The sequence below is a fragment of the Neoarius graeffei genome, chromosome 4 (genome assembly GCF_027579695.1).
Source record: "Neoarius graeffei isolate fNeoGra1 chromosome 4, fNeoGra1.pri, whole genome shotgun sequence".
Lineage (NCBI taxonomy): Eukaryota > Metazoa > Chordata > Actinopteri > Siluriformes > Ariidae > Neoarius > Neoarius graeffei.
This window is the reverse complement of record NC_083572.1, coordinates 65,517,589-65,543,371: the sequence shown is the minus strand read 5'-3', so window position 1 is coordinate 65,543,371 and position 25,783 is coordinate 65,517,589. Positions and strand designations below refer to the sequence as shown.

Below are 25,783 nucleotides of genomic sequence, written 5' to 3'. Positions count from 1 at the left end.
TTGCAGTATTTCGGCAAGTTTTATAGTACACAGGTCAAGGCAATACTGATGTATGTTTTCTAGGGATATAACTGAGTTATTTAGACAAAAGTACCTGTGTTTTAAAAAAAAAAAAAACACATTTATTTCTGCAACAGAAGAACAAGACAAGCCCTTGAAACATGAAACATAAATCAATATCATATTAATTGAATGTACTTACCACTAGCTTTTTCATATGTATATGTGGACATCCTGAAGTCAACCCGGGAAACCGTAGAGGGCACCAGCGACCACTCATAGTGATGAAAGGCACAATTGCGCATGCAAAAGTGAGCCAGTCAGAATCGCCGTTACAAATCAGGAAGAAAAAAACAAAATGGTGATTCTCGGGGAGGCGAAGATGCTGGGTAATACGTCTTGTTTTTTGTAATGTACTCGCTCGAAAATCATTTGTGTGCTTAAAGAAGCTGACCATAGGTGTGCCCGAACGGGCCTCATCTCATTATCTGTAGCCGCTTTATCCTGTTCTACAGGGTCGCAGGCAAGCTGGAGCTTATCCCAGCTGACTACGGGCGAAAGGCGGGGTACACCCTGGACAAGTCGCCAGGTCATCACAGGGCTGACACATAGACACAGACAACCATTCACACTCACATTCACACCTACGCTCAATTTAGAGTCACCAGTTAACCTAACCTGCATGTCTTTGGACTGGGGGGGAAACCGGAGCACCCGGAGGAAACCCACGCGGACACGGGGAGAACATGCAAACTCCGCACAGAAAGGCCCTCGCCGGCCACGGGGCTCGAACCCAGGACCTTCTTGCTGTGAGGCGACAGCGCTAACCACTACACCACCGTGCCGCCCCTCCCGAACGGGCCTAACTCGCTATAATATTTCTGCCTGAGCATCTTGGTCGGGCATTCGGGCAATGTCTGGCGTTGAGGCTTGGTTCTAAGGTAGTTTCTATGTGGCCAAATATGACACTTGGATAAATGACAGACTGATCTAAAAGCAAACCAAAACATATTTACTCTGAGTCACTTCTTCATCCTTGTTGTCGTAAAGTTGTGTAGAGAGCTTTACAAAAGAAGGCAGTTGCGTGCACCCACGCAGCGCCGCTGACCAATAAATCGCTGCGATCTAATTGCGGACAAGCGTTTTGTGATTTTTCGGAACGGAATTCAGACGCAGAAAATTTTTTCAAACCATTTTTGAACTTATCGGTGAACTTTACAACCTATTTGAGCGTATCACACACAGAAAACCCGGGATTTTATGATCTCATTTTGGTAAGACTAGCACTTTTAAGTTTTATTAATTTTCCAGCCAGTGGATTATTAAGTGGAGTATCTATAAAAGTTCATTCTGGTTCTCCTCAATGACTCCTTTATTCTGATTTCATTGTGTACATGAGGGTTTTTTCTTCCAATGCAGCTATTAAGATGATTGTGATTAGGCTGCATGTAAACAATGCTCTTGATGTACCGCTCCACACTGCCATCTCTCTCTCTCTCTCTCTCTCACACACACACACCACACATCTCATGATGCATAATTGGAAGAGTAGGTGTGTTGCATAGGCTTTCTGTTCATATCTCTGGTGGAATCAGCTCTTGTGCTGTATGGATCAATTTCTTATTATGCTGCTACTAAGTTGCAATCCTGCCCTCTCCAGAGACCGACACACACATTTCTAAATAAATGCTCTCTGAAAGATGGTGGCGCTTTATTCCGCTGTTTAAGAGCTGTTAGAATGGGGCAGCTGCTCTGAGTGCAGTCTCATTTCCCCTGTGTATATGTAGCTCGAAGATGTTGTCTGCAAAGCAGAATGGGGAGTGTACCAGGCTAAACTCTTAAAGCCTGGTGTGTTGGGTGGGGTTTTGTTTTGTTTTTTTCTCTCCCCACACCCAAATTGAATATAATCAGCACGATATTTAGCGTCAGTGCAAAAACTAGGTGGCATCGGGGCTCTTTTTCTCTGAATTCTACAAATGTGAGCTCATCATCGAGTCCCGACACTGATTGGGCTACACCTATTACGTGAAGTATAATAAAAATAAATCCGCATGGATATGAGCAAAATATTAATCGTGTTCTGCTGCATTCTTTTGGTCATTAATTGTTTCATCGAGGACATGGTACAAGTATGTTGTTGCTATGATTGCTAGCCTGCTTAAAAACTGGCCAATTAGCAACAAGGCCTGTGATGCATCAGTCAGGCGAGATTCGATTTCATAATGACCCCGTTCAGACAAGGTCTCTTTGTTATGCTGACAAGTTAAAAGTGTTTCCCGGCCCGTTTCGTCCATGAAGCTCGCTGCAGAAGTCAAATGTTCTGGCTTATTAGCCAGACTGAGTCAATCTGTATCAATAAAACAAGCTCAGTGTGAATTGGAGATCAAAAACAGCTCTAAAGTATAATGACTAGTCTGGGCTCCGTCGAGACCGAATCAAAGACGTGTCTTGCGATGCAGCGTGAGTGAGTCAGCTATGAGAAAGCTGAAAATGGCTGTGCAGATGGCACCTTGAACAGTCCAAAACAAATTGATTCGTAAAGTGTCCTCAATAGAGCTTTTAACATTGAAATGATGCATCACCACCTGTCCTCCTCCATCAGGTGCCGGCGAACGTGGAGAAGGCCCTGACGCTGTTCGGGCAGCTCCTGAACAAGAAGCACTTCCTGCTGACGTTTATCCGCACACTGGAGGCCCAGCGTTCGTTCTCGATGCGCGACAGAGGCAACGTGGCTTCGCTCATCATGAGCGCGCTGCAGGGGGAGATGGAGTACGCTACAGGAGTCCTCAAGCAGCTGCTCTCTGACCTCATCGACAAAAACCTGGAGAGCAAGAACCACCCCAAACTGCTTCTCCGCAGGTACCTTTGGATGCATGGTTTTAGTTAGCTGCTTGGTATATGCTTTAATATGTTGATGATTGAGGACATGGCAGGTCTTTTGTTGCCCTCACTTTGCTTCTGTTACTGTTTACGCCAGAATCCTTCCCTCTCACTGTCTCTGTCTTCACTTCTGTCTGAGAATATTACACACCTGAGCACACAGGCCCCCGAGAGAGAGAGAGAGAGAGAGAGAGAGAAACGCACTCGGAGGGACAGGCTTGGAGAATGAAGAGGAAGAGCAAGGAATGAGAGTTATTTTAGGCATAGCAGGAGATGAACAGATACGGAGGAACAGAGGAGGAAATGCAGCGTATAAAAGTGATCATAGGGGATGGATACACATCATTTCTAAACACAAAAATGGTCATTACTGTTCAGAGATGTGGACAAGGAACAGAACTGGATTATGTGGGTGTGGCGATAACTGGTTTTGGATGTGTATTTAAATTAAAATGATGACTGTTCTGCGCATCAGTAGGCATATCGGACACTCGCTGGCCGTGCTGTGAAAATTACGCATGCAGACGCTCATTTAAGTTTCCAACTCTGTCATTGCTTAACTCTTGAATATTTTCTTTCGTGAATACGATCATTAAAAAGCTCATCTCTGCTTTCCAAATAAATGCATCTCGTTAAGATCTGTTCAGTACTTTGGGAGTAACGGCAGGTTGAAGTTGGTACAACAGAGTACACACTGCTCGCGGGACGTCAGGAAACTATGGAATCAATTTTGTGCCAAAATGTTCATACAGTACTTTTGAAATATCAAACAAAAACGACAAAATACAAAAAAAAGGTCAATTTTTTTTAGACTGGCAAACAAATTATTCGCGTAATCGTGCAAAATATCAGTCTATTACTCTTCAGAAACCTTTTATTTTTGTTCCGCGTCTTTCTCGGTTTTGTTTGACGTAATTTATTTTGGTTGCGATTCCAGCTTTCTCGTTTGCGCTCCCTGACTTTTTGCTTGCAGTTTTGGCACAAACTTCACGTGTGGGTGGGCTGTCCAGGAATGCATTCCCATTGGGTAATTTGTGTTTGACTGACAGCTACGCTCAGCCATTCCCCCGGAGGCTGTTGCGGCCATTTCCTACTCGGATTCTGGCGGACTGTTTGACGAGTGACCAATCCATTGACGGTAAACAAGGATCGAGTGGAGTTCAGTGGCGACCATGATATTGAATTAATTCAACAAAGTGTAAGTGTGGGACAAATGTGTTGTATGTGTTGCAGTAGTGCACATTATGCAGGTGTTTCGTGGCAAGTCAAATGTTAGACTCAGCTCCACTACCCAATATAATAGCTGCCTTGTGAACGTTAAACACGCCTGCATAATGTGCACTACTGCAACACGACACATTTGCCCCGTACTTACACTTTGTTGAATTAATTCAATATCATAGTCGCCACTGAAGTCCACTCGATCCTTGTTTACCGTCAATGGATCGGTCACTCGTCAAACAGTCCGCCAGAATCCGAGTAGGGAATGGCCGCAACAGCCTCCGGGGAAATTGCTGAGCGTAGCTGTCAGTCAAACACAAGTTAGCCAATGGGAATGCATTCCTGGACAGCCCGCCCACATGTGAAGTTTGCGCCAAAACTGCAAGCAAAAAGTCAGGGAGCGCAAACGAGAAAGCTGGAATCGCAACCAAAATAAATTACGTCAAACAAAACTGAGAAAGACGCAGAACAAAAATAAAAGGTTTCTGAAGAGTAATAGACTGATATTTTGCACGATTACACGAATTTGTTTGCCAGTCTAAAAAAATTGACTTTTTTTTTTTTTTGATTTTTCATTTTTGTTTGATATTTCAAAAGTATTGTATGAACATTTTGGCACAAAATTGATTCCATAGGAAACTGCCGACGCTTTTTGAGTCACAGGAAAGCGGTCAGGTCGGTTTCCGACTGGATTACTCGTCAGTATCAATCAGATATTGACGAGTATAGGGATGTTCTCTCGCTCTCACTGTTTCTGCTGAAGTATTCAGCAAAATTTTCCATCAGCTTGTTTTGATGTTCTGATTCACAGGAGACTTTGAAGTGAGTTTTCATAGCTTTACCTACTTATTTTTTTTTTTCAAATCAAAGCGATTCATGTAAGTAAATAACTTTTAGAATATAACTGTAGTTGTTTTCATGAAAAATATTGAGATCTTAGTGGTCAGAATGAGAGTTTTAAAAACCGGAAATCAGAAACGTGAGTGTCGATTTCAATTCGGTTAACTGGTATTGTTTATTGGATGTGGCTCACACAGGGTTTTTTTTTTTTTTTTTGAGGTTTGCCTTGAAAGCTGTGAATATTAATCGAAGTAATAATTTATATTCTTTCATATAAACATTACTAGGTCCTACAGAGAAATACAAAGGCCTACAGAGCACAAACAGGGTATTAGAAATAATCTTTTATTACTTTTTTTAAATTTTGATAGAAAATGGTAGATGTGAATGACATTCAATGCTTATTTATGCATATTTTATAATTAATATTGATTTCTCCTTCTTTGTGATGTATAAATGAGAGTCAAGAGCAGCTTTATGTTGCACAAATAAAGACATTTGGTGAAACTTTGAAGAAGAGAGTGTACCGATTTAGCGTTTTTACATAATTGGCATAATTAATACGAATTAAATACTAATTTGCAAAATTTGTTTTTACTAATTTTTCAAACTTTGTATTCAGCATACACCCATCTATGTGCCTGCCAATTTCCATGTAAATATCTTGGAAAATAGAAAAGATGTTAAGAAAAAACATTTGATCTCATTGGTTAATGAGGCCCATTTTGGACCATGTGATCCTCATATACAGAATATTACAGCAGTTTTCTAAAAATTAAGCCTTTTTAAAATCTTTGATTTGTGACATCTCAAGAACGGATAGAAATTTTAATTCTATAAAAAGTATGATGATCTGCATTCAATTCTGAATTCAGTGAGAGCCGTTTCAAGCAATTTGGATTGAATTTGAATTTTTACCTGTTATGCCTAGCATAAGTATTCACACCTTCTCTCTCTCTCACACACACACACACACACACACAGCTTCCTTGAACTTTCCCACATTTTGATTTACACAGTTTTTAACATTTTGAATATACAAACTATTAAAAAAAAAAAAATCACACATTGGTTGTTTGCAAAAGTAATCACCCCCCAGGCCGGTATTCACCTTTGGCTGCAGGGATACATGTCGATCAGCTGTGCACTGCTGATGTGATATTTTTGCCTGTATTTCTTGAGTAAAATTGCTCAGGCAGTTTTGTCAGCCTGAATGGAGATCATTGGTGAGCAGTAATCTTCATGTCTTCCTCCAGACTCGGAGTGGGTTTGAGGAATTCGAACACATTCAGGTCTTTGGTCTTGAACCACTCCAATGTAGATTTGGTGATTTGGCAGTATGCTTAGGGTCATTGTGCTGTTGGAAGGTAAACCTTCGTGCAAGTCCTTTGCAGACTGGAACAGGTTTTCTTACAGGATTGTGATGTATTCCGTTCCGTCAGTCTTGCTCATTTTGTGACTCATAATCTCAATCAAGTCCACTTCCAGGTTGTAACCCTACAAGGGGTGAATACCTGTGCAAAACACTGTATGCTGCCTGAAACATTTATTTAAAAAAAAAAGAGGGAGAACGAGGAGGGGGGGAAAAAAAAGCTTTGCGCTGTACCTAAATAGTTTCCTGAAGCTGCTCCAAAACATGATCTGTGTGCACTGTCCACTGGGGCTTGTGTAAGAGCATGTTTTGTTTAGGTACTCCTGTCTGTGCTCACTCTCGGTGTGCCTTCCTCCAGCAGAATTACAAGAAAAAGCAGTGCCTGAAGTTCAGGCGCACACAAACAAGGCACAGTCCTCGAGCCTCCGTTTATGTTCTCTCCGTTTCCTTTCCACCAATTCACTGTTTCTCTCCCTCATTTAAACTTAGCGCTGCCTCATTTCTCTGTGTTTTTCATCTGTCTGTGGGTGAGCGAGTGAATAATTAAAAAGAAAGGAAGGAGAAAACAGTTTACCCCACTCTCTCCTTCTACTTCTCCTCTCCCCCTTCGTTAACAGATTAGTGCTAATAAAGTCCGCTAATTACTTCGTCTGTTAATTAGCGTCATTCCGAGGGACTTGTGCGAGGGTTGTTATTATGCAGCAGGTTTCTGCTCAACTAGAAAAGTTAGCGAATTACTCTAACCGGTGCGTTTTCTTAATGAGGATCGGTGGTTTACTTTAGAGAGAAGGAAGAAAATGAACAATCGGCTGAGTAATATTGCTCATTCGTTCAGGTGCGTGTTGGTTAGCAGGCCGTGTTACGCTCAAGTGTATTGCGTTTGTTAGCGCAGGTGGCGGTGTTGGTCTTTAGCTCTCTGCTGTCGGAGTGGAATTAAACGGCCTCCAATTCTCAGGAGATCATACGCAGCGTTTAGTAGTCCCGAGGCAAGCCATTACATAGTTTCTTGAAGCTTGAAGTAATGTTTATCTGACATTAATTTCTTTTCTCCCCCCCCTCCCCCCTTTAGGACGGAGTCTGTAGCTGAGAAAATGCTGACGAACTGGTTCACGTTTCTCCTGTACAAGTTCCTGAAGGTGAGTGAGTGTGTTCTTGTGTGTCGCCGTGTTATTAAGCGTCTTTGTGTGTATGTGTTGTTTTGATTCTGTACATGCATGTATATTTGTGCGAGTACACAGTGTAGTGTGTATTTTGTGGGTGTACGCGAACATAACAGCTTGAGGTTCCGTGTGTTTGTGTATCCTTTACTGACCTTGGGTGTCTTGCAAAGGCTTATGGGAGATTGAGTTCAGTGACAGCACAGAATCTGCCATATGTCCCTGGCAGCAAGACTTTCTCAGTCTCTCAACCATGAGCCGCGCACATGCCCATGCAGCCAGGACGCTATATATAGCCTGTTTTTTTTTTTTTTTCCGCGTCTGATTTCCAAATATCTTCAGTTTGTAAAAGTCCGTTATGAGACAGATGGATATAGGAATCGAAAGAAATCTGTGAAGAGATTCTGAAGTGTGAATGGATAGTTACTGATCCTTGAGATGCACTTGATCGAGCCTGTTTTGTTTTTTTGGCAAGCCTTTTTTCCACTTTGATATGCTAGTTCACATTATGACACGAGTTTGACTAAGTGTTTCAATCATGTAGCTGCGAAAGAGAGATTAAATTCATGGCTCACATTAAAGCAACACGCACTTTGCTGATATGAAAGTGAGAAGCCCAAATCCAGACTGTAGCTGTCAGTGTGTTTGTGTCTGTCTCCTGTCTGTTGCTGCTCATCAACAGCTGTCTGTTTAATTAGCCTCGATGCTAACGAGCCCAATGAAGCGGAGACATATGGAGGGAAGCGGGGGAGACGAGTGAGAAACTCGGAGGGTACGGATGCCACCAAGGGGCCACGTGCACTTCTGTGGTGTTTCTGTTCACGTAGTAGTTGTTTATTAGCAAGTGTAAGTTGATGTCCAGAAATCCCTGCAAAGCATTATGTGATGCGCGAGATGTTATTAGCTTTAATTAATTGAATTGTTGCTAATTAATTGTGGATAATTTGACTGCCAATATGCACCCTGTCAAGTGCGGTTCTCTCCTTTTATGATGAGAGATGCTCAGTGAGTAGCAGAGGAAACCTTTGTGTAGAGGAGGGCAAACAATAGACCTGAACAGAGAGGACGTGAAAGGACACAGATAAAGACAGTTAACAAGGGAGAGCAGGAAAGAAAGGTAGAACTTGTGAAAGATGAGAGGAGGCAGTGCGTAGGAAGGAATGATTGAGAAAAGTGAGGGAGCGAGGCGGTTTCAGCTCTCGTCTCATTGCCGGTTTGACACATTTCATGCTCTGAAGTGCTTCTCCAGCACTTTCCTCCACAGTCATTAGCCTTCTATTAACCCCTCCATCAATCGGCACCCGCCTCCTTCACACAGACTCCGCAGCTCATTGAGACTCGCTCTGGGCTCCGTCCGTGCAGAATGGGGAATGCTCAGGGGAGCAGCGGCAGCTTGCACTGCTTTCGCCCTGTTTTTGTTTTCCCTGACTACAGGAATTACTCATGCATCCTGAAGGACTCCTTTTGATAAATTGTGTCCTGTGAGTTTATGCTGAACTTGGACACCGAGCCCACCAGTAGCCACTCACCCTGCAGTTTGGGACAGAGAAACAAGCATCCTCGGTGTATAGATGAGCAGCAGACATCATTAATCCATAACAGAGGGACTGGACTACAGAACAATGCCCATCAGTGATCCTCTCATCCTCTCCAGCGGGCTATGAAACAAGAGCAGAAATACTGAAGCAGCAGAAACCATTTCTACACTGTACGCTTAGAATGAGTGTGTATGCTGGGAACTAATTGGAGTTTAATACACCTTGCGTTCAGATGGTTGGAAAACAGTTTAGAGAAAACTGAGAGGTGCTAATGGCCCTTGGTACAATTCCAGAGCCATTTAGACCTATATCTAAACTCCCTCTGCACTGCAAAAATGGGATTTTAAAATATTTAACTCCTCATTATAATTATACACAGTATGTGTTGGCGTGGCAAAACTTCTACATTTTCTGCTATGTATAGATCTGAAAACTTTGGGGCGTCGTGGCTCAGGTGGATAAGGCGCCATACCATAAATCCGGGGACCCGGGTTCGATTCCGGCCCGAGGTCATTTCCCGATCCCTCCCCGTCTCTCTCTCCCGCCCATTTCCTGTCTCTACACTGTCCTATCCAATAAAAAGGTGAAAAAAGCCCAAAAATATCTTTTAAAAAAAAAAGATCTGAAAACTTTTTCATTTCTAAATGGAACTATTCTATCCACATTCGCTGGATATGAGCAGTCGTGCACTCTGATTGGCTACTCTACTACTAGGCTATCAGCTCATACACCATAAGTAGAGAAAAACAAAATGCCAGCGCGTGTTGCTGAATCAACCGGGGACGAAATAAAAACTCTACTCGAAAACAAAACCCCAAAAAATACAAAAAAAAAGCGCAACAAAATGTGGAATTATGGATTTGATGGTAAGAACGTATCTTTTATTTTTCAAGAATTATTATGATCGCATTTTTCACAAATTTCTACTGTCATTTTGCCGGTTTGTTAAGTGGAATTGATTTTGTCGGACATTTTGTATCAAGTTTTTATTTATCGAATTTGCAAAAAATAAAAATGCTCTGTTTCTCAAAATCCAGTGACTGTGGATAGAGTAAAACAGTTATTCCACTCAATCTCCTCGTACGTGGCTTATAGCCAACTCGGTGCTACGCATCTTGTCGGCTATCAGCTCATGTACGACTTGGATTTCGTGGAATAACTTAAGGATTTTAAAATCTTATTCAGCAATGAAAAGGGACAAAATCGCACTTGAAGATTCATTGCAATTCCAGTGAAATACAACCTCTACATTTATATGGGTTTATTTATATTTTTTATATGGGTTTCCTCCGGGTGCTCCGGTTTCCCCCACCATCCAAAGACATGCGGTGAGGTTAACATGGGGCAGTCATAACCTGAAGTGCCCTCAAGCAAGGGCACCAAACCCCCAACTGCTCCCCGGGTGCTATAGCCCACTCCTTTGGGTGTGTGTGTGTGTGTGTGTGTGTGTGTGTGTGTGTGTGTGTGTGTGTTCACTGCTTCAGATGGGTTAAATTTCACTGTGTGCTTAAGGCTACATCCACACGACAACGGCAACGAGATGTTATTTAAAAATATATCGCGTCCAAATGGGCAACAATCAGTAAAATATCAGGTCCATATGGCAACGCAACGCTTGCTGAAAACGATGCAATACACATGCCACACCTCTAGGGGCGCTGTAAGACGGTCCCTTTGGAGACACCAGAACAATAGAAGAAGTAACGACGCATGCGCATAAACTATTATGCACGAGACTTCATATTAGCCACAAAGTCAGGAAAATCTGTTTGTAAAATTACATTATAATGACCAAATACAATGAAAAGTATTTTTCCAGTCTCACCTGTGAAAGGTAATCCCATGTGATATCGTTTGGACAGAAAACCTGTTGGTACAGTTAAACGCAGCTAATCTTTATTCTCCGCTTTGACCTATCCAAAATGGCGGCGAGGATGACGTATGATTCTACGCGGAAGGCAGCGTCTTCAATGGTCCGGAATAAATTGAATGATACACGATGGATTAATTTGTTGTTTCTCACCTGTGAAAGGTAATCCCATATGATCTCATTTGGACGGTAAACCTGTTGGTACAGTTAAACGCAGCTAATCTTTATTCTCCGCTTTGACCTCTCCAATATGGCGGCGAGGATGACGTATGATTCTACGCGGAAGGCGGCGTCTTTAATGGTCCGGAATAAATTGAATGATACGTTGATGGATTAATTTGCTCCTCTACGCCCTTTTTGAGGAACTTATTGTCGGACTTAAATCAACATCTGAAGGTGAGATCGCTCCTTTTTTCCCCTATTTTTGCTGGCGGGATTGCACCGTTACACAATAAATATTCACAGTGAAAATATTTTGTAAGCGCGTTTCATGAACCAAGTTATAGGATTTGTTGACAACTCGCATCGCAATGAGAAGATCATTGGCACTACTGGTGTTAAGAATCAGACCATTTCATAAATGGATATTTTGCTGTAGAGCTGCAGTGTTTGTACAATTGCATGTTTTTGCTTCACTATTACTGTCACTATTCTGCTTCTTGCATTACTACTGTGAACTAACACTGAACATAATAATAATAATAATAATAATAATATCCAAGCTCGTGTTTCACTCTCACTAGTGCTCTGTAAGGCTTTTTCCTGGTGATATTCGTTACAGTTCTACCCGGCGTGAAGCACTCACAGGCATGTGGTTGTGACGTCATCGTAAACAAATCCGTTCTACTCATCCAGACGACTTCACAACGGCAACGTTGCCAGATCTTTCCACTCTGGAACCCGTTCTCAAAAAGATTGCGTTTTGGGCACCCAAAACGCCGGTGCCGTGTGGACGCCAGGCCTAAACGATAAGCAATTGTATCGGAGTCACCTGAATCCGTTGCCGTGTGGACAGGGCCTAAGTCTGTGCTTGAGTGTCTGTGTGCCAAATAAGGGCTTCTTGTAACCTAATCTACTTTCGGGGGGTGGGATTCATTTTGCATTGTAATCTTATAATTCTCTAGACAGTAGTGTTCTCACTTTGCTTACAGTGCCTTGAAAAAGTATTCATACCCCTTGAACTTTTTCACATTTTTCCACCTTACAACCACGAACTTAGAAGTTTTTTATTGAGATTTTATGTGATAGACCAACACAGAGTAGCACATAATTGTGAAGTGAAACGAAAATGATAAATGGTCTTCGAAATTTTAAACAAATAAAAATCTAAAAAATGTGGTGTGCATTAGTATTCAGCCCCCTGCGTCAATACTTTGTAGAGCCACCTTTTGCTGCAATTACAGCTGCAAGTCTTTTGTGGTATGTCTCTACCAGCTTTGCACATCTAGACACTGAAATTTTTGCCCATTCTTCTTTGCAAAATAGCTCAAGCTCAGCCAGATTGGATGGAGAGCGTCTGTGAACAGCAATTTTCAAGTCTTGCCACAGACGCTCAATGGGATTTAGGTCTGGACTTTGACTGGGCCATTCTAACACATGAATATTCTTTGATCTAAACCATTCCATTGTAGCTCTGGCTGTATGTTTAGGGTCATTGTCTTGCTGGAAGGTGAATCTCCTTCCCAGTCTCAAGTCTTTTGCAGCCTCCAGCAGGTTTTCTTCCAGGATTGCCCTGTATTTAGCTCCATCCATCTTCCCATCAACTCTGACCAGCTTCCCTGTCCCTGCTGAAGAAAAGCATCCCCACAGCATGATGCTGCCACCACCATGTTTCACAGTGGGGATGGGGTGTGCAGGGTGATGAGCAGTGTTAGTTTTCCGCTACACACAGCGTTTTGCATTTAGGCCAAAAAGTTCAACTTTGGTCTCATCTGACAAAAGCACCTTCTTCCACATGTTTGCTGTGTCCCCTACATGGCTTCTGGCAAACTGCAAACGGGACTTCTTATGCCTGTCTTTCAACAATGGCTTTCTTCTCGCCACTCTTCCAAAAAGGCCAGATTTGTGGAGTGTACGACTTATAGTTGTCCTGTGCACAGATTCTCCCACCTGAGCTGTGGATTTCTGCAGCTCCTCCAGAGTGATCATGGGCCTCTTGGCTGCTTCTCCGACCAGTGCTCTCCTTGCTCGCTCTGTCAGTTTAGGTGGACGGCCATGTCTTGGTAGGTTTGCAGTTGTGCCATACTTTTTCCATTTTTGAATGATGGATTGAACAGTGCTTCTTGAGATGTTCAGAGCTTGGGATATTTTTTTTATAACCTAACCCTGCTTTAAACTTCTCCAGAACTTTATCCCTGACCTGTCTGGTGAGTTCTTTGGTCTTCATGATGCTGTTTGTTCTTCAGTGTTCTCTAACAAACCACTGAGGCCTTCACAGAACAAGTGTATTTATGCTGAGAGTAAATTACACACAGTAGGACTCTATTAACTAATTAGATGACTTCTGAAGGCAATTGATTGCACTGGATTGTATTTAGAGGTATCAGAGTACAGGGGGCTGAATACTAATGCACACCACATTTTTCAGATTTTTATTTGTTTAAAATTTTGAAGACCATTTATCATTTTCGTTTCACTTCACAATTATGTGCTACTTTGTGTTGGTCTATCACATAAAATCTCAATAAAAAACTTTTAAGTTCGTGGTTGTAAGGTGGAAAAACGTGAAAAAGTTCAAGGGGTATGAATACTTTTGCAAGGCACTGTATCAGCATCATCCACTTCAGTCTCTGGTTTATCACCTCCCTCGTGGATTTGAACACAAGCCTGTTCGCACTGTACGTCCATTTGTGCTAAAATAATCAATATTCCATATACTGTCTATAGACACATTAAGTCAGTTCTGGAGAAAAGCAGACATGTACGAGATATAGATTCTTCAGTACTGCCATTGCTAATGCAAAATTTTCCTTTATTCATTCTGTGCACTGTGTGTGTGTACACACAGGAGTGTGCAGGAGAACCTCTCTTCATGCTCTACTGTGCAATGAAGCAGCAGATGGAGAAAGGACCAATAGATGCCATCACAGGAGAGGCACGCTACTCTCTGAGTGAAGACAAACTGATCCGACAGCAGATCGACTATAAGACCCTGGTCAGTAGCTTTACAGCGAGAGTGTGGAGCAGCAGTAGCTCTTCACACACAGCTAGAGATGCATGTTAAAGCTGCTCTGCGTCAATACCACACCACTCTGCCCTTTGATTTCAGATTATGCCTGTGCTGTTGCTACTGCACTCGCGCTACAAAGCCTTACTATTCATCAGATACTAAATCCTAAAAAGCAGCTTAAAACCAATTTCTGTTAGCATTTACTTTCTCATGGGCTGCTTTTCATAATGTTATAACACAGCTTTGGTACTTTCATTTTTAAAGGAATATTATGTAATGTTAGAAATGTGCTGTTTGTTTATTATGAAAATGGATTTTTTTTTTTAAATGGTAGTCAGTGTTGTCAGTGTAACTGGTATAGTGTATGAAAATAGCAGTGATGATAAGAGCATCGAGTTTAATCGGTCTGGTCTGTGCACAGACACTGCACTGCGTCAACCCGGAGAACGAGAACGCATCTGAGGTCACGGTCAAATGCCTGAACTGTGACACCATCACTCAAGTGAAGGAGAAGCTGCTGGACGCAGTGTATAAGGGTAGCCCTTACTCTCAGAGACCCAAGGCAGGAGACATGGATCTGGGTAAGAAAGATCTCCTCTCCTTCCACAGCCATTTAAAGGCAGCGAGTCCTCTGTGCTCCGTAAATTCATGTCTGCCAGCAGCTATTCTGAACAGCTCTCGCTTTTACCCGTTGTGTATTAGAATGGCGTCAGGGCCGAATGGCTAGAATCATCCTCCAGGACGAAGACGTCACCACCAAGATCGATAATGACTGGAAGCGTCTCAATACACTCGCTCACTACCAGGTATCCACACATCACAATCACATATGCGCTCAGTAGTAAAGCAGTCACAACCAATGGCCCGACAGCTCCTGCACCGCTAGGTTACCATGGCAACATCCCAACAACCTAGCAGGTTCACAAGCTGCCAGGTAACCATAGCAACACCCCAACAGGGAATGATAGCAAGCCTTTACACTGCAGCAGGACTATTCAACCAGCAGCACAAATCCACCCTGTTTCAGTTTTTCACTGGCCTGCATGAAGCAGATAATCAGTTAGTAATATGCAGCAAATGAGGTTTATAAATAAAAATGTGATTACAATAATGCACTTCTATGTACGTATCCTACTAATTTGTTAATAATCAGACTCGTTCACAATAAAAGCCTTTATGTATTAAACGTAAGTTTGAAGTGATTTGAGGACAGTCCGAAGTTAATTTCTATACAATTAAAAAAGCCGGGTCGTTCTTTTAAAACGCTGTTTAAATCACGTGGGAATATTTGCCTACGTTTTCCAAGAGTGCATTTGAGTCACCACAAACGCTGGGTGCCAAAAACTGTCCTCTGAGGTAGCAAACAGAAGTTTATCCTTTTCCATTGGTGAAAATCTTTGCATGTGAATGTAGCCTTCACTTTAAGACTCTTAATAGATGCATTTAAGTTATTCCACGAAATCAAGTACGACGAGATTGAGTGGAATAACTGTTTAATTCTATCCACGTTCACTGGATTTTGAGAAACGGAGCATTTTTATTTGTATTTTTTGCAAATTTGATCCATAAAAACTTTATACAAAATGTCAGACGAAATCATTTCCGCTTAGAATGTAAACAAACTGGCGAAATGACAGTAGCAATTTGTGTGAAATGCTATAATAATTCTTGAAAAGTAAAAGATACGCTATTACTATCAAATACTTTTATTCCATATTTTGTTGCTTTTTTTTTGTATTTGTTGGGGTTCTGTTTTCAAGTAGCGTTTTTTCGTCCTCGATTGGTTCAGCAACACGCTCTGCCATTTTTGTTTTTTGCTACTCACGGTATATGAGCTGATATCCTAGTAGCAGAGTAGCCAGTCGGAGCACGCGACTGCTCATCCAGTGAATGTGGATAGAATAAAAATAAATATGCACATCTTAAGTCGTACATCATTCCAGTCATTTCACTCCCTGTCAGTATGTCTTGTTCAGGAACAAAATCAGTAGTGAAAATCATTGTAGCTGACTGACAGATGCTCCTTTGCTTTACCAGCCATATAAAGTGTTGGTGTGTTTTATTGTGTAACAGCTACTAGGAGAGCAGATTTATTTAATTATTGAAAATCTCTTGCTCTCTCTCTAGGTTACGGATGGCTCAGTGATGGCTCTGGTCCCTAAGCAGAACTCTGCTTATAACATCTCCAACTCCTCTACGTTCACCAAGTCCCTCAGCCGATACGGTTAGAGCTCTCTCTCGTTTCAATAACCTGTAGCTGTGTGATTTAATATTTGATTGGCTGCTGGAGTAGCACAGACCGTCAAGCTTTTGATGACAGACATTAATTCGTGAATCGGCGAGAGAGGGTACGAGTGAGTGAATGGGAAAGAATGGCATGTTGCATGAGTGACAGTAAGGAGTGTTGCCTCTTTAAATGCGACAGATTCTCTCCATCACTGAAAAGCTTTGCGTCACATCTGAACAACTCGGTCTCATTTCTTTTTAAGCCATCCCTATAGCAGTAATGGCAGCTATTCCGTCATGTCTTCTTTATCCCTCATCATTGTTTTGTAGTCTTTAAAATGGTTGACTGATTTATACTCTTTCCTCCTCTCATTACCTCCTGTCTTTGTAAGTAATTCCTTTCTCCATTTTTTTTTTTAAATTCCTCGCAGAGAGTATGTTGAGGACGGCCAGTAGTCCTGACAGTCTGCGCTCACGGACCCCCATGATAACTCCAGATCTGGAGAGTGGAACCAAACTCTGGCATCTGGTCAAGAACCATGACCACTCTGACCAGAGGGAGGGAGACCGCGGCAGCAAGATGGTCTCTGAGATCTACCTGACCCGCCTGCTCGCAACCAAGGTAGATAAGACCCAAGAGCTCACACACACAGGCCAATGTTCCTGTCTTAACCCTAGATATTCTATGTCTTTTATGTAGCTTCTCTCTATAGCCAGTTCATGTTGACCTTTGTGTGTGAAAGGCCTAGTCCCTGATTAACATTTAGCAGCAGGTCCAGTCTGACACGCACCACTGTATCTTAATTAGACCGGTGACCTTTGCTTATCGAGCTGTTTTGGGGAAAAAGAAATCTGGCTTTTCTCCTCATCTGCACTCCTATCTCCTGTCAGTATAGAGATCGCTTATTGAGATGTCTCTGCTTTAACTGCTTAGAAGCCACACTTCCCATAATCCTCTTGGGCCCCGCAGGGGTGCTGTTTAATCATTAACTGCATATGGAGCTCCAGGCAAGTTAGCTCATGTTTTTCAGACCACTAAAGGTTCAGCAGAGGTCTTGGTGTACTTCAGTTTCCTGATTCTCATCTGCATTGTATGGTTTAGTCGTTTGCTCTTCTTAAACTCCAAGCAGGTGTTAATGAGTTGGGTGTTGAGAGGGGAGTGGGTAAGAAATCATGAGGTGGGGGTTATGAGCAGAGTTAACACAACAGTGCAAAGTAACAAAAAATATTTGGGGGGGTCAGAGACCCCAGGGACAGCCAGGGGGCTTGAGATTTTCGAATTTTCTTACAGTGGTGAAAAGCTGCCATTCTCAGCCCCACCATTATGATGCCTATCAATAATGTCAACTAGACTCTAAAGGCATGGTTAAAAAAGGAGGATCCATGGGTGGAAGTTTCAGAAATGTTTAAAAAAAAAACCTCTCAGGCTTCAATAAATAGCCAGAATATTATTTTCCACATTTAAATAATGTGCCTGTTTTTATTAGTTTAAAAAGTCTGAGAACTCCTACCCAACATGAAATGAGTAACTTTAAAAAAAAAAAAAAATTGTCTCAAGTGTAAAGCACTTTTTTTTTTTTTCTCCAGATATTAAACTGTTTTATTTGCCATTAGAAACCTAAATTTAAGTGTGTGTACGTGTTTGTATGTGACAGGGAACATTACAGAAGTTTGTAGACGACCTGTTTGAGACCATCTTCAGCACGGCCCATAGAGGCAGCGCACTCCCTCTCGCCATCAAATACATGTTTGACTTCCTGGATGAGCAGGCCGACAAACACCAGATAACAGACCCAGACGTCAGGCACACGTGGAAAAGTAACTGGTTCGTATCTGTTTGTGTACTTGGGTGATACACCGTGGTCTGACGCTGATTTGGCTTTTTAAATCTGTATAGGAGTCCGTTGACCTGAAAGTGTACAATAACAAGGACTTGACGATGTGCTGTGTTAAGTGCTTTGTCTCTTCTCTTTATTCTGTATTCGCTGTCCGTCTCTGCAGTTTGCCGTTGAGGTTCTGGGTGAACGTGATAAAGAATCCTCAGTTTGTCTTTGACATCCATAAGAACAGCATCACAGACGCCTGTCTGTCTGTAGTAGCTCAGACCTTCATGGACTCGTGTTCTACGTCAGAACATAAACTGGGCAAAGACTCGCCCTCGAACAAGTTGCTCTACGCAAAAGACATCCCCAACTACAAGAACTGGGTTGAGAGGTAGGTCATTGTTTATCCTTTGGAGGAGTACTGTATGGCTCAGCAGTACGTACGTGGGATGTGTTAGACATGGGAAAACTAACGATTCTGAAACAATGTGATTTTTTCCTGCTTCCAACGCATCAGCTTCAAGAACTGACTTCTCTTGCTGCCTAATATATCCCACCCCTTGACAGGTGCCACTGTAATGAGATAATCGATGTTATTCTATCCACATCCACTGGATATGAGCAATCGCGTGCTCTGATGGCCTAGTAGTAGAGTAGCCAATCATCTCATATACTGTGAGTAGAAAAAAACAAAATGGCAGAGCGCATCAAGTCGGATACATCACTTTATAAAAAGTATTTAAAAGAAACAGAAATGGCTAAAAGAATATAGTTCTCACCCCCCCCCCCCCCCCCCCCCAAAAAAAAAAAAAAAAATCTCCTGTTCTACACTCCAGCCCAGTCGGTGGCGGTAATGCACCTTTAAGTTGGTTTGCCAACCGCCACAAAACTCTAAAGAAGAAAAACAAAATGGCGGCGCGTGTTACTGAACCAACAGAGGACAAAATAAAAACTCGAAAACAAAACCCCAAAATACAAAAAAAAACAACAAACTATGGAATAAAAGTGTTTGATGGTAAGAACTTTTTTTTCCCAAGAATTATTATAGCATTTTTCACAAATTGCTACTGTCATTTCGCTGTTTGTTTACATTCGAAGCGGAAATGATTGTCAGATGTTTTGTAGAAAGTTTTTATTTATTGAATTTGCAAAAAAAAATAATGCTCCGTTTCTCAAAATCCTGTGAATAGAATAAAAGTTATTCCACTCAATCTCATCGTACATGCATTATAGCCAACTCGTGCTACGCGCCTCATTAGCTATCAGCTCATGTACAACTCAATTTCGTAGAATAACTGTTATTCACTTGACCTTTATTTATTTATATATATATATATATATATATATATATATATATATATATATATATATACACATGCGTGCATGCACGTACAGTGGTGCTTGAAAGTTTATGAACCCTTTAGAATTTTCTATATTTCTGCATAAATATGACCTAAAACATCATCAGATTTTCACACAAGTCCTAAAAGTAGATAAAGAGAGCCCAGTTAAACAAATGAGACAAAAATATTATACTTGGTCATTTATTTATTGAGGAAAATGATCCAATATTACATATCTGTGAGTGGCAAAAGTATGTGAACCTTTGCTTTCAGTATCTGGTGTGACTCCCTTGTGCAGCAATAACTGCAACTAAATGTTTGCAGTAACTGTTGATCAGTCCTGCACACTGGCTGGAGGAATTTTAGTCCATTCCTCCATACAGAACAGCTTCAACTCTGGGATGTTGGTGGGTTTCCTCACATGAACTGCTCGCTTCAGGTCCTTCCACAACATTTCGATTGGATTAAGGTCAGGACTTTGACTTGGCCATTCCAAAACATTAACTTTATTCTTCTTTAACCATTCTTTGGGAGAACGACTTGTGTGCTTAGGGTCGTTGTCTTGCTGCATGACCCACCTTCTCTTGAGATTCAGTTCATGGACAGATGTCCTGACATTTTCCTTTAGAATTCACTGGTATAATTCAGAATTCATTGTTCTATCAATGATGGCAAGCCGTCCTGGTCCAGATGCAGCAAAACAGGCTCAAACCATGATACTACCACCACCATGTTTCACAGATGGGATAAGGTTCTTATGCTGGAATGCAGTGTTTTCCTTTCTCCAAACATAACGCTTCTCATTTCAACCAAAAAGTTCTATTTTGTTCTCATCCGTCCACAAAACATTTTTCCAATAGCCTTCTGGCTTGCCCACGTGATCTTCAGCAAACTGCAGACGAGCAGCAATGTTCTTTTTGGAGAGCAGTGGCTTTCTCCTTGCAACCCTGCCATGCACACCATTGTTGTTCAGTGTTCTCCTGATGGTGGACTCATGAACATTAACATTAGCCAATGTGAGAGAGGCCTTCAGTTGCTTAGAAGTTACCCTGGGGTCCTTTGTGACCTTGCTGACTATTACACGCCTTGCTCTTGGAGTGATCTTTGTTGGTCGACCACTCCTGGGGAGGGTAACAATGGTCTTGGGTTTCCTCCATTTGTACACAATCTGTCTGACTGTGGATTGGTGGAGTCCAAACTCTTTAGAGATGGTTTTGTAACCTTTTCCAGCCTGATGAGCATCAACAACGCTTTTTCTGAGGTCCTCAGAAATCTCCTTTGTTCGTGCCATGATACACTTCCACAAACATGTGTTGTGAAGATCAGACTTTGATAGATCCCTGTTCTTTAAATAAAACAGGGTGCCCACTCACACCTGATTGTCATCCCATTGATTGAAAACACCTGACTCTAATTTCACCTTCAAATTAACTGCTAATCCTAGAGGTTCATGTACTTTTGCCACTCACAGATATGTAATATTGGATCATTTTCCTCAATAAGTAAATGACCAAGACTTTTAGGACTTGTGTGAAAATCTGATGTTGTTCTAGGTCATATTTATGCAGCAATATAGAAAATTCTAAAGGGTTCACAAACTTTCAAGCACCACTGTATGTATGCAGAGTATACATGTATGTATGAAGAGTTTGGTTCCAAAACGTGATAAATCCACTGTGATAAACTTGAGAAAAAAATTTATTTTCTTTCCCAAAAAATTGGTAACATGAAAATCTTTATTTTGTTCAAAATCTCACTAAAAGATGAGGATTCTCCGTAATGTTGAGTCAGTATGAGCTGCTATTACTGTTTGCCGTATTTGTTACACTGATTGGTCAGGCAGAGAGAATGCGTTCTGCTGAAAATCAGTAGGGGCGCTTGCCCAGTTTTGGAAAGGAAGGGGATATATAATGCAGAGAAACAGGCAGATATCACGTTTTGCATAAAACTGATTTTGGAACGTTGAATAACGATCAAATGCCAAACTTCTTTTTGCAGGACCTTTTTTTTTTTTTGTAAATGGTGCTTATCGTGTTTTGGAACTCTTCAGAGACTTTTTAATTTTATATATATATATATATATATATATATATATATATATATCAGTTTGGAAAACAAACTTTTTGGAACACTGAGGTATTTGGAGCACTGGATTGGAAAAAAAAAAAAACTTTCACCGAATCCGGTCGTTAAAGGTTTTGTATCAGGCAGTAAGAGGCGAGTAAATAATCTTGGATGTTTGTCGACAGGCTACAGGAAAAGCTCTGTTGTCACTCAAATTGTCTCTTCCTGTGAAAGTAGGTGGTTCTTGGCCACGTTTATTGACGAAATGTGCCAGACTATCTAGCAAATGCTGGAAATCTGGCTTTCGACACTCATGAAGGTCAGGAAACTTGTGTTTGCATAGACTGGTTAGGTGACTACAGGTAGAACATTGGATCTTAAACACTGAATTTGTTTTTCTTGGCCTTCAGATGCATAAATATGAGCAAATCAATTTGTACTTGCGCAGTGAGGTTTGTTCTGACAAGCCTAATGAAAATACATTACAGCTCGTTTTTTCATGATGGGTGAAAATTATATATTCAAAAATAGCAAGCGGTCATGCTGTTAAAAAAAAAACGAACAAAGAATTGATTTTTAATAACACTTTTTCACCCTTATGCTGCTTATTGATTTTTGTGTTAACATGAATATGCCCCTCTCTCTCTCTCTCTCTCTCTCTCTCTCTCTCTCTCTCTCTCTCTCTCAGGTATTATTCTGATATCTCTCGGATGCCAGCGATCAGTGACCAGGATATGAGCGCGTATTTGGCAGAGCAGTCTCGCCTTCACTTGAATCAGTTCAACAGCATGAGCGCCCTGCATGAGATCTACTCCTATATCACCAAGTACAAAGATGAAGTAAGCACACACACGTGCGCGCACACACATCTGGTCATACCGAGATGCCACACCATAATTTGAGCAGTCTATTATTATTATTATTATTATTATTATTATTATTATTGCCAAAGAATGCTTGAGCATGCTGACTTTACACACTTGCAATCTGTCAAGTTGTCACTATGATGATGGTTTTTTTTTGTTCCAACTGTTCTTTGAATGACTACAGTGAGCAGTAAGCTAACGCATATTGTACATTTGAGCTAACAAACTGGATCATTTCCGAGAACAGAGTAAGGAGTGTGTGTTCCTGCAGTAATTATTGTTTTTGGACCTATTGGCCAGCGGTGTTTTAGTATCTCCCCTCACTGAACCTTTAGTCAAATAACAGTCAGTCCTACACTGTGTGCGCGCGCCCCTGTGCGTGCATGTACGCTGTGATTTTGTTTTTCTGGATAATGTATCACAGCTGGCTCCATTAGCACTGCGCCTCATCATGTGTCATTATGCTTTAAAAGCACATGCACCTCCGTTGTATTTCAGCTTTAATAGACGTGAGCGCAGATCAAAAACAGAGGCAGACAGGACGGACCGATCGATTGGTGGATGGATAGATTCAGTGCATTGTAGTTTCATTTTAAATGATTTTTTTCTTTTGTTCTTTTTTCTATCTCTCACTCTCTTCCCATTTCTCTCTCTCTCTCTCTCTCTCTCTCCCCCCCATCCCTGTAGATCCTGTGTGCGTTGGAGCGGGACGAGCAGGCACGCAGGCAGAGGTTGAGGAGTAAGCTTGAGCAGGTGATTGACACCATGGCTCTGAGCAGCTGATCAGGGCTCCGAGCATTCACGACACACAAACTGAAGTCACACACTCCCCCCGAAACACACACTGCAAAGAACTGGCGCAGTACACTGGAGCTACTACAGAGCTGGGCGCACACTGTTCATCTGTGTGTGTGTGTCTGTGGGTGTGTGGGTGTCAACACAAGGACACATCTCAAAAAACATTTTGATTGTTGTCATTGGTGATTAACTTTTATTATTATTATTACTATTATTATCATTTAGTTGTGATTTGTGTGTGCTGGACCTCTTCACACACAGATACATACACACAGAAACACACACACACTTTGCCCATCATTTTGAAGACTCAAGAAGGATGAATTCTGGGATGCCTACACTCCAGCTATGCTGTTGGTCAGGTGTTGTCATGACACCCGAGGGTTCGCACAGAAGACAAAGGACATTTTTGATTCGTGTGATTTGTTGTTAATTCTTTTTCTTTTGTTTTGTTTTTTTGTTGTTGTTGTACAAATGTAACGGACTGCCCTCTCTCTGCTCTCTTTTGCCACTCGTGTTACTGCTGAATTTGCACAGTTTACAGAAAACGGTACAAAGGACAAATCTTCAGATATTATATATGTGTATATAAATACTGTTACATTTTCAGCCAAGTGAAATCTACCATTGAGATTTTTTGCTATGTTATCACTGAAACACAACTAGTCGACAAAGATGAATTAGCTATTTAAGCAAAAGAAAAAAAAACGTACATAGGAAGGAAAAAAAAATAAGAAAAAGAATAAAATGTTGTCCTGTGCCATGTTTTATTTGAATGTCGTTTCGTGAAAAGGCATTTTGTTACATGGGAATGTGCTATGATTTTGTTTTAATATGATCTTGCCTGATGACTGAAAAAAAAATGTTTGGAGTAGATAAATAGTGCAGGTAAGCTAGAATTATCCAGAGTTTAGAAGTTGAAGAGTTCACTCTCGGGCTCTGTGAACAAAATGCGCCGGTCTCCCTTCGTTCACCACAACGTGTGTGACGCTGCCGCTCTTTCTCGAGTTTTCTTCCTCTTCATGCACAATGCATGTGGAGGAAGCGCAGTAGATTTATGCGAGCAACTTTTTCTCGTGGTCTCTTGTATGTATACACATATATATATGAGTTAGAGAGAGAGGTGACGCTCTTAATTCATCACTGCTTCAAACTCTGATCAGGGAGAGAGGGTGAGCGAGTGAGAGGAGGATGAAGGAGAGGATAGAGACCGAGAGAAAGAGGAGCTTTAGCCTCAGCTCATTAATGAGACAGGGCTAAGTAATCCTGTTACCCTCTGGCCTGACGCCTCCAGTGTGTGTGTTTGATTTAGCCTGCTTCTTTATAGATGATCTTTCTAATCTCGTATGAGACGTGTTCTCCGATGAGAGGCTATCTTAGTGTTGCTTCTTTTTTCTTTTCTTTTTTTTTTTCCAAATTCTTGCTTTAATTTGCTTGCCTAAAACCAAACTGTGATCTGTGGTGGATTTGATTTTGGTGTTTCAATTTTGTATTGCTACATTTTGTTATCCCGCCTCGGACTGTGGTTTACCATTTGTACCTGAACAGCTGTGTTTTTGCTCATCATTTCTCTCCATCACATGTACTGTACATGGGTGGTGCTGTGTGAGGTACGACTATCCTAATTTATGTGAATTCAAAAAAAAAAAAAGACATCCCAACCCTCTGATCGTGTGCCTGTACCCCTGGGAGAGATCATGTGAAGTGTTGTCAGGCTTTTTGCTGGAATATTTTGTGGATGGGACAATGAATTTCTGTTATTGTTTAGATTTCTTCTTTGCTAATGTATCAGTGTCGTCTTCTAAGTTATTACTTTCCTCTTCCATTCCCAACAGGCAAATTAAAGTACCATCAGGTTTCTCAAACATTTCAGTAGATACTTTTTTGCAAAAGTATTTTTTGGACCAAACCATCAGTTAAACACAGGTTCAAACAGGGTTGTTTTCTGCCTAGAGCACGTCAAGCCCTGACTCGAGTGTGAGGGCGAGCTGTCAGCGCTGGTTAGCCGGCCAACGTCCACTAGTTCTGACACCTTCATCCATTTTTAACCAAGGTGAACGTGTGGAGAGAGAGAGACAGACCGAGGAACATGTGGCCATGCAGTGCAGTGGGCTGTGTGCGCATGTGTGTGGGTTTTTTTTTTTCTTCCCCCCATTTTTAAATAGGCCAGTATCTTCACCCTGCCATAAGATCTGGCCTAATGGAAATAGATTAGCTTTGTGCAAGGAGGCCTGAAGCCGTTCCGCTAACCGCTAGCTGATGAGCTATCAGACTTATGTAATCAAATGAATTTTACATTAGTCTACATAGTGCAACACGGCTTAGCCTGTGCTCCTCACTCAGCCAGAGCGAATTGAGATTCTGTTCAGCTGTGGCAAGACTTGAAAACTGCTTCATAATTTGGCTCCAGTTGAGCTGCGTATTGGGCTGATGATGATGATGATGATGTGAAGATGCATCCAAACATCTCAGGATCTCCCTTTAGTCTCCTGTGTTGGTGTTGCCTTTTGGCTCTTCAGGATCGGGGACGTGTAAAAGAACGGCAAGTTAGTTAAGTTTGCAAACTTTTCCAACTCGTGTGATCAAGAGGCACGTAACACAGACTTTTGGGAGCGA

The 25,783-nt window shown here is 41.6% G+C and overlaps 1 protein-coding gene across 1 annotated transcript in view; it reads left to right on the top strand.

Annotated features, from left to right (window-relative positions):
• Positions 1–25,032, top strand: part of plxna1b (plexin A1b) — a 422,572-nt gene extending 397,540 nt beyond the window's left edge. The window contains exons 22-32 of the mRNA XM_060919493.1: positions 2,603–2,859; positions 7,383–7,449; positions 13,886–14,032; positions 14,469–14,628; positions 14,750–14,853; positions 16,175–16,271; positions 16,705–16,895; positions 17,929–18,098; positions 18,275–18,487; positions 22,192–22,342; positions 23,057–25,032. Coding sequence (XP_060775476.1) covers positions 2,603–2,859; positions 7,383–7,449; positions 13,886–14,032; positions 14,469–14,628; positions 14,750–14,853; positions 16,175–16,271; positions 16,705–16,895; positions 17,929–18,098; positions 18,275–18,487; positions 22,192–22,342; positions 23,057–23,152 — 1,653 coding nt within the window. The 3' untranslated portion in view covers positions 23,153–25,032. The remainder of the gene's footprint in view (positions 1–2,602; positions 2,860–7,382; positions 7,450–13,885; positions 14,033–14,468; positions 14,629–14,749; positions 14,854–16,174; positions 16,272–16,704; positions 16,896–17,928; positions 18,099–18,274; positions 18,488–22,191; positions 22,343–23,056) is intronic.
• Positions 25,033–25,783: the final 751 nt, after the last annotated feature.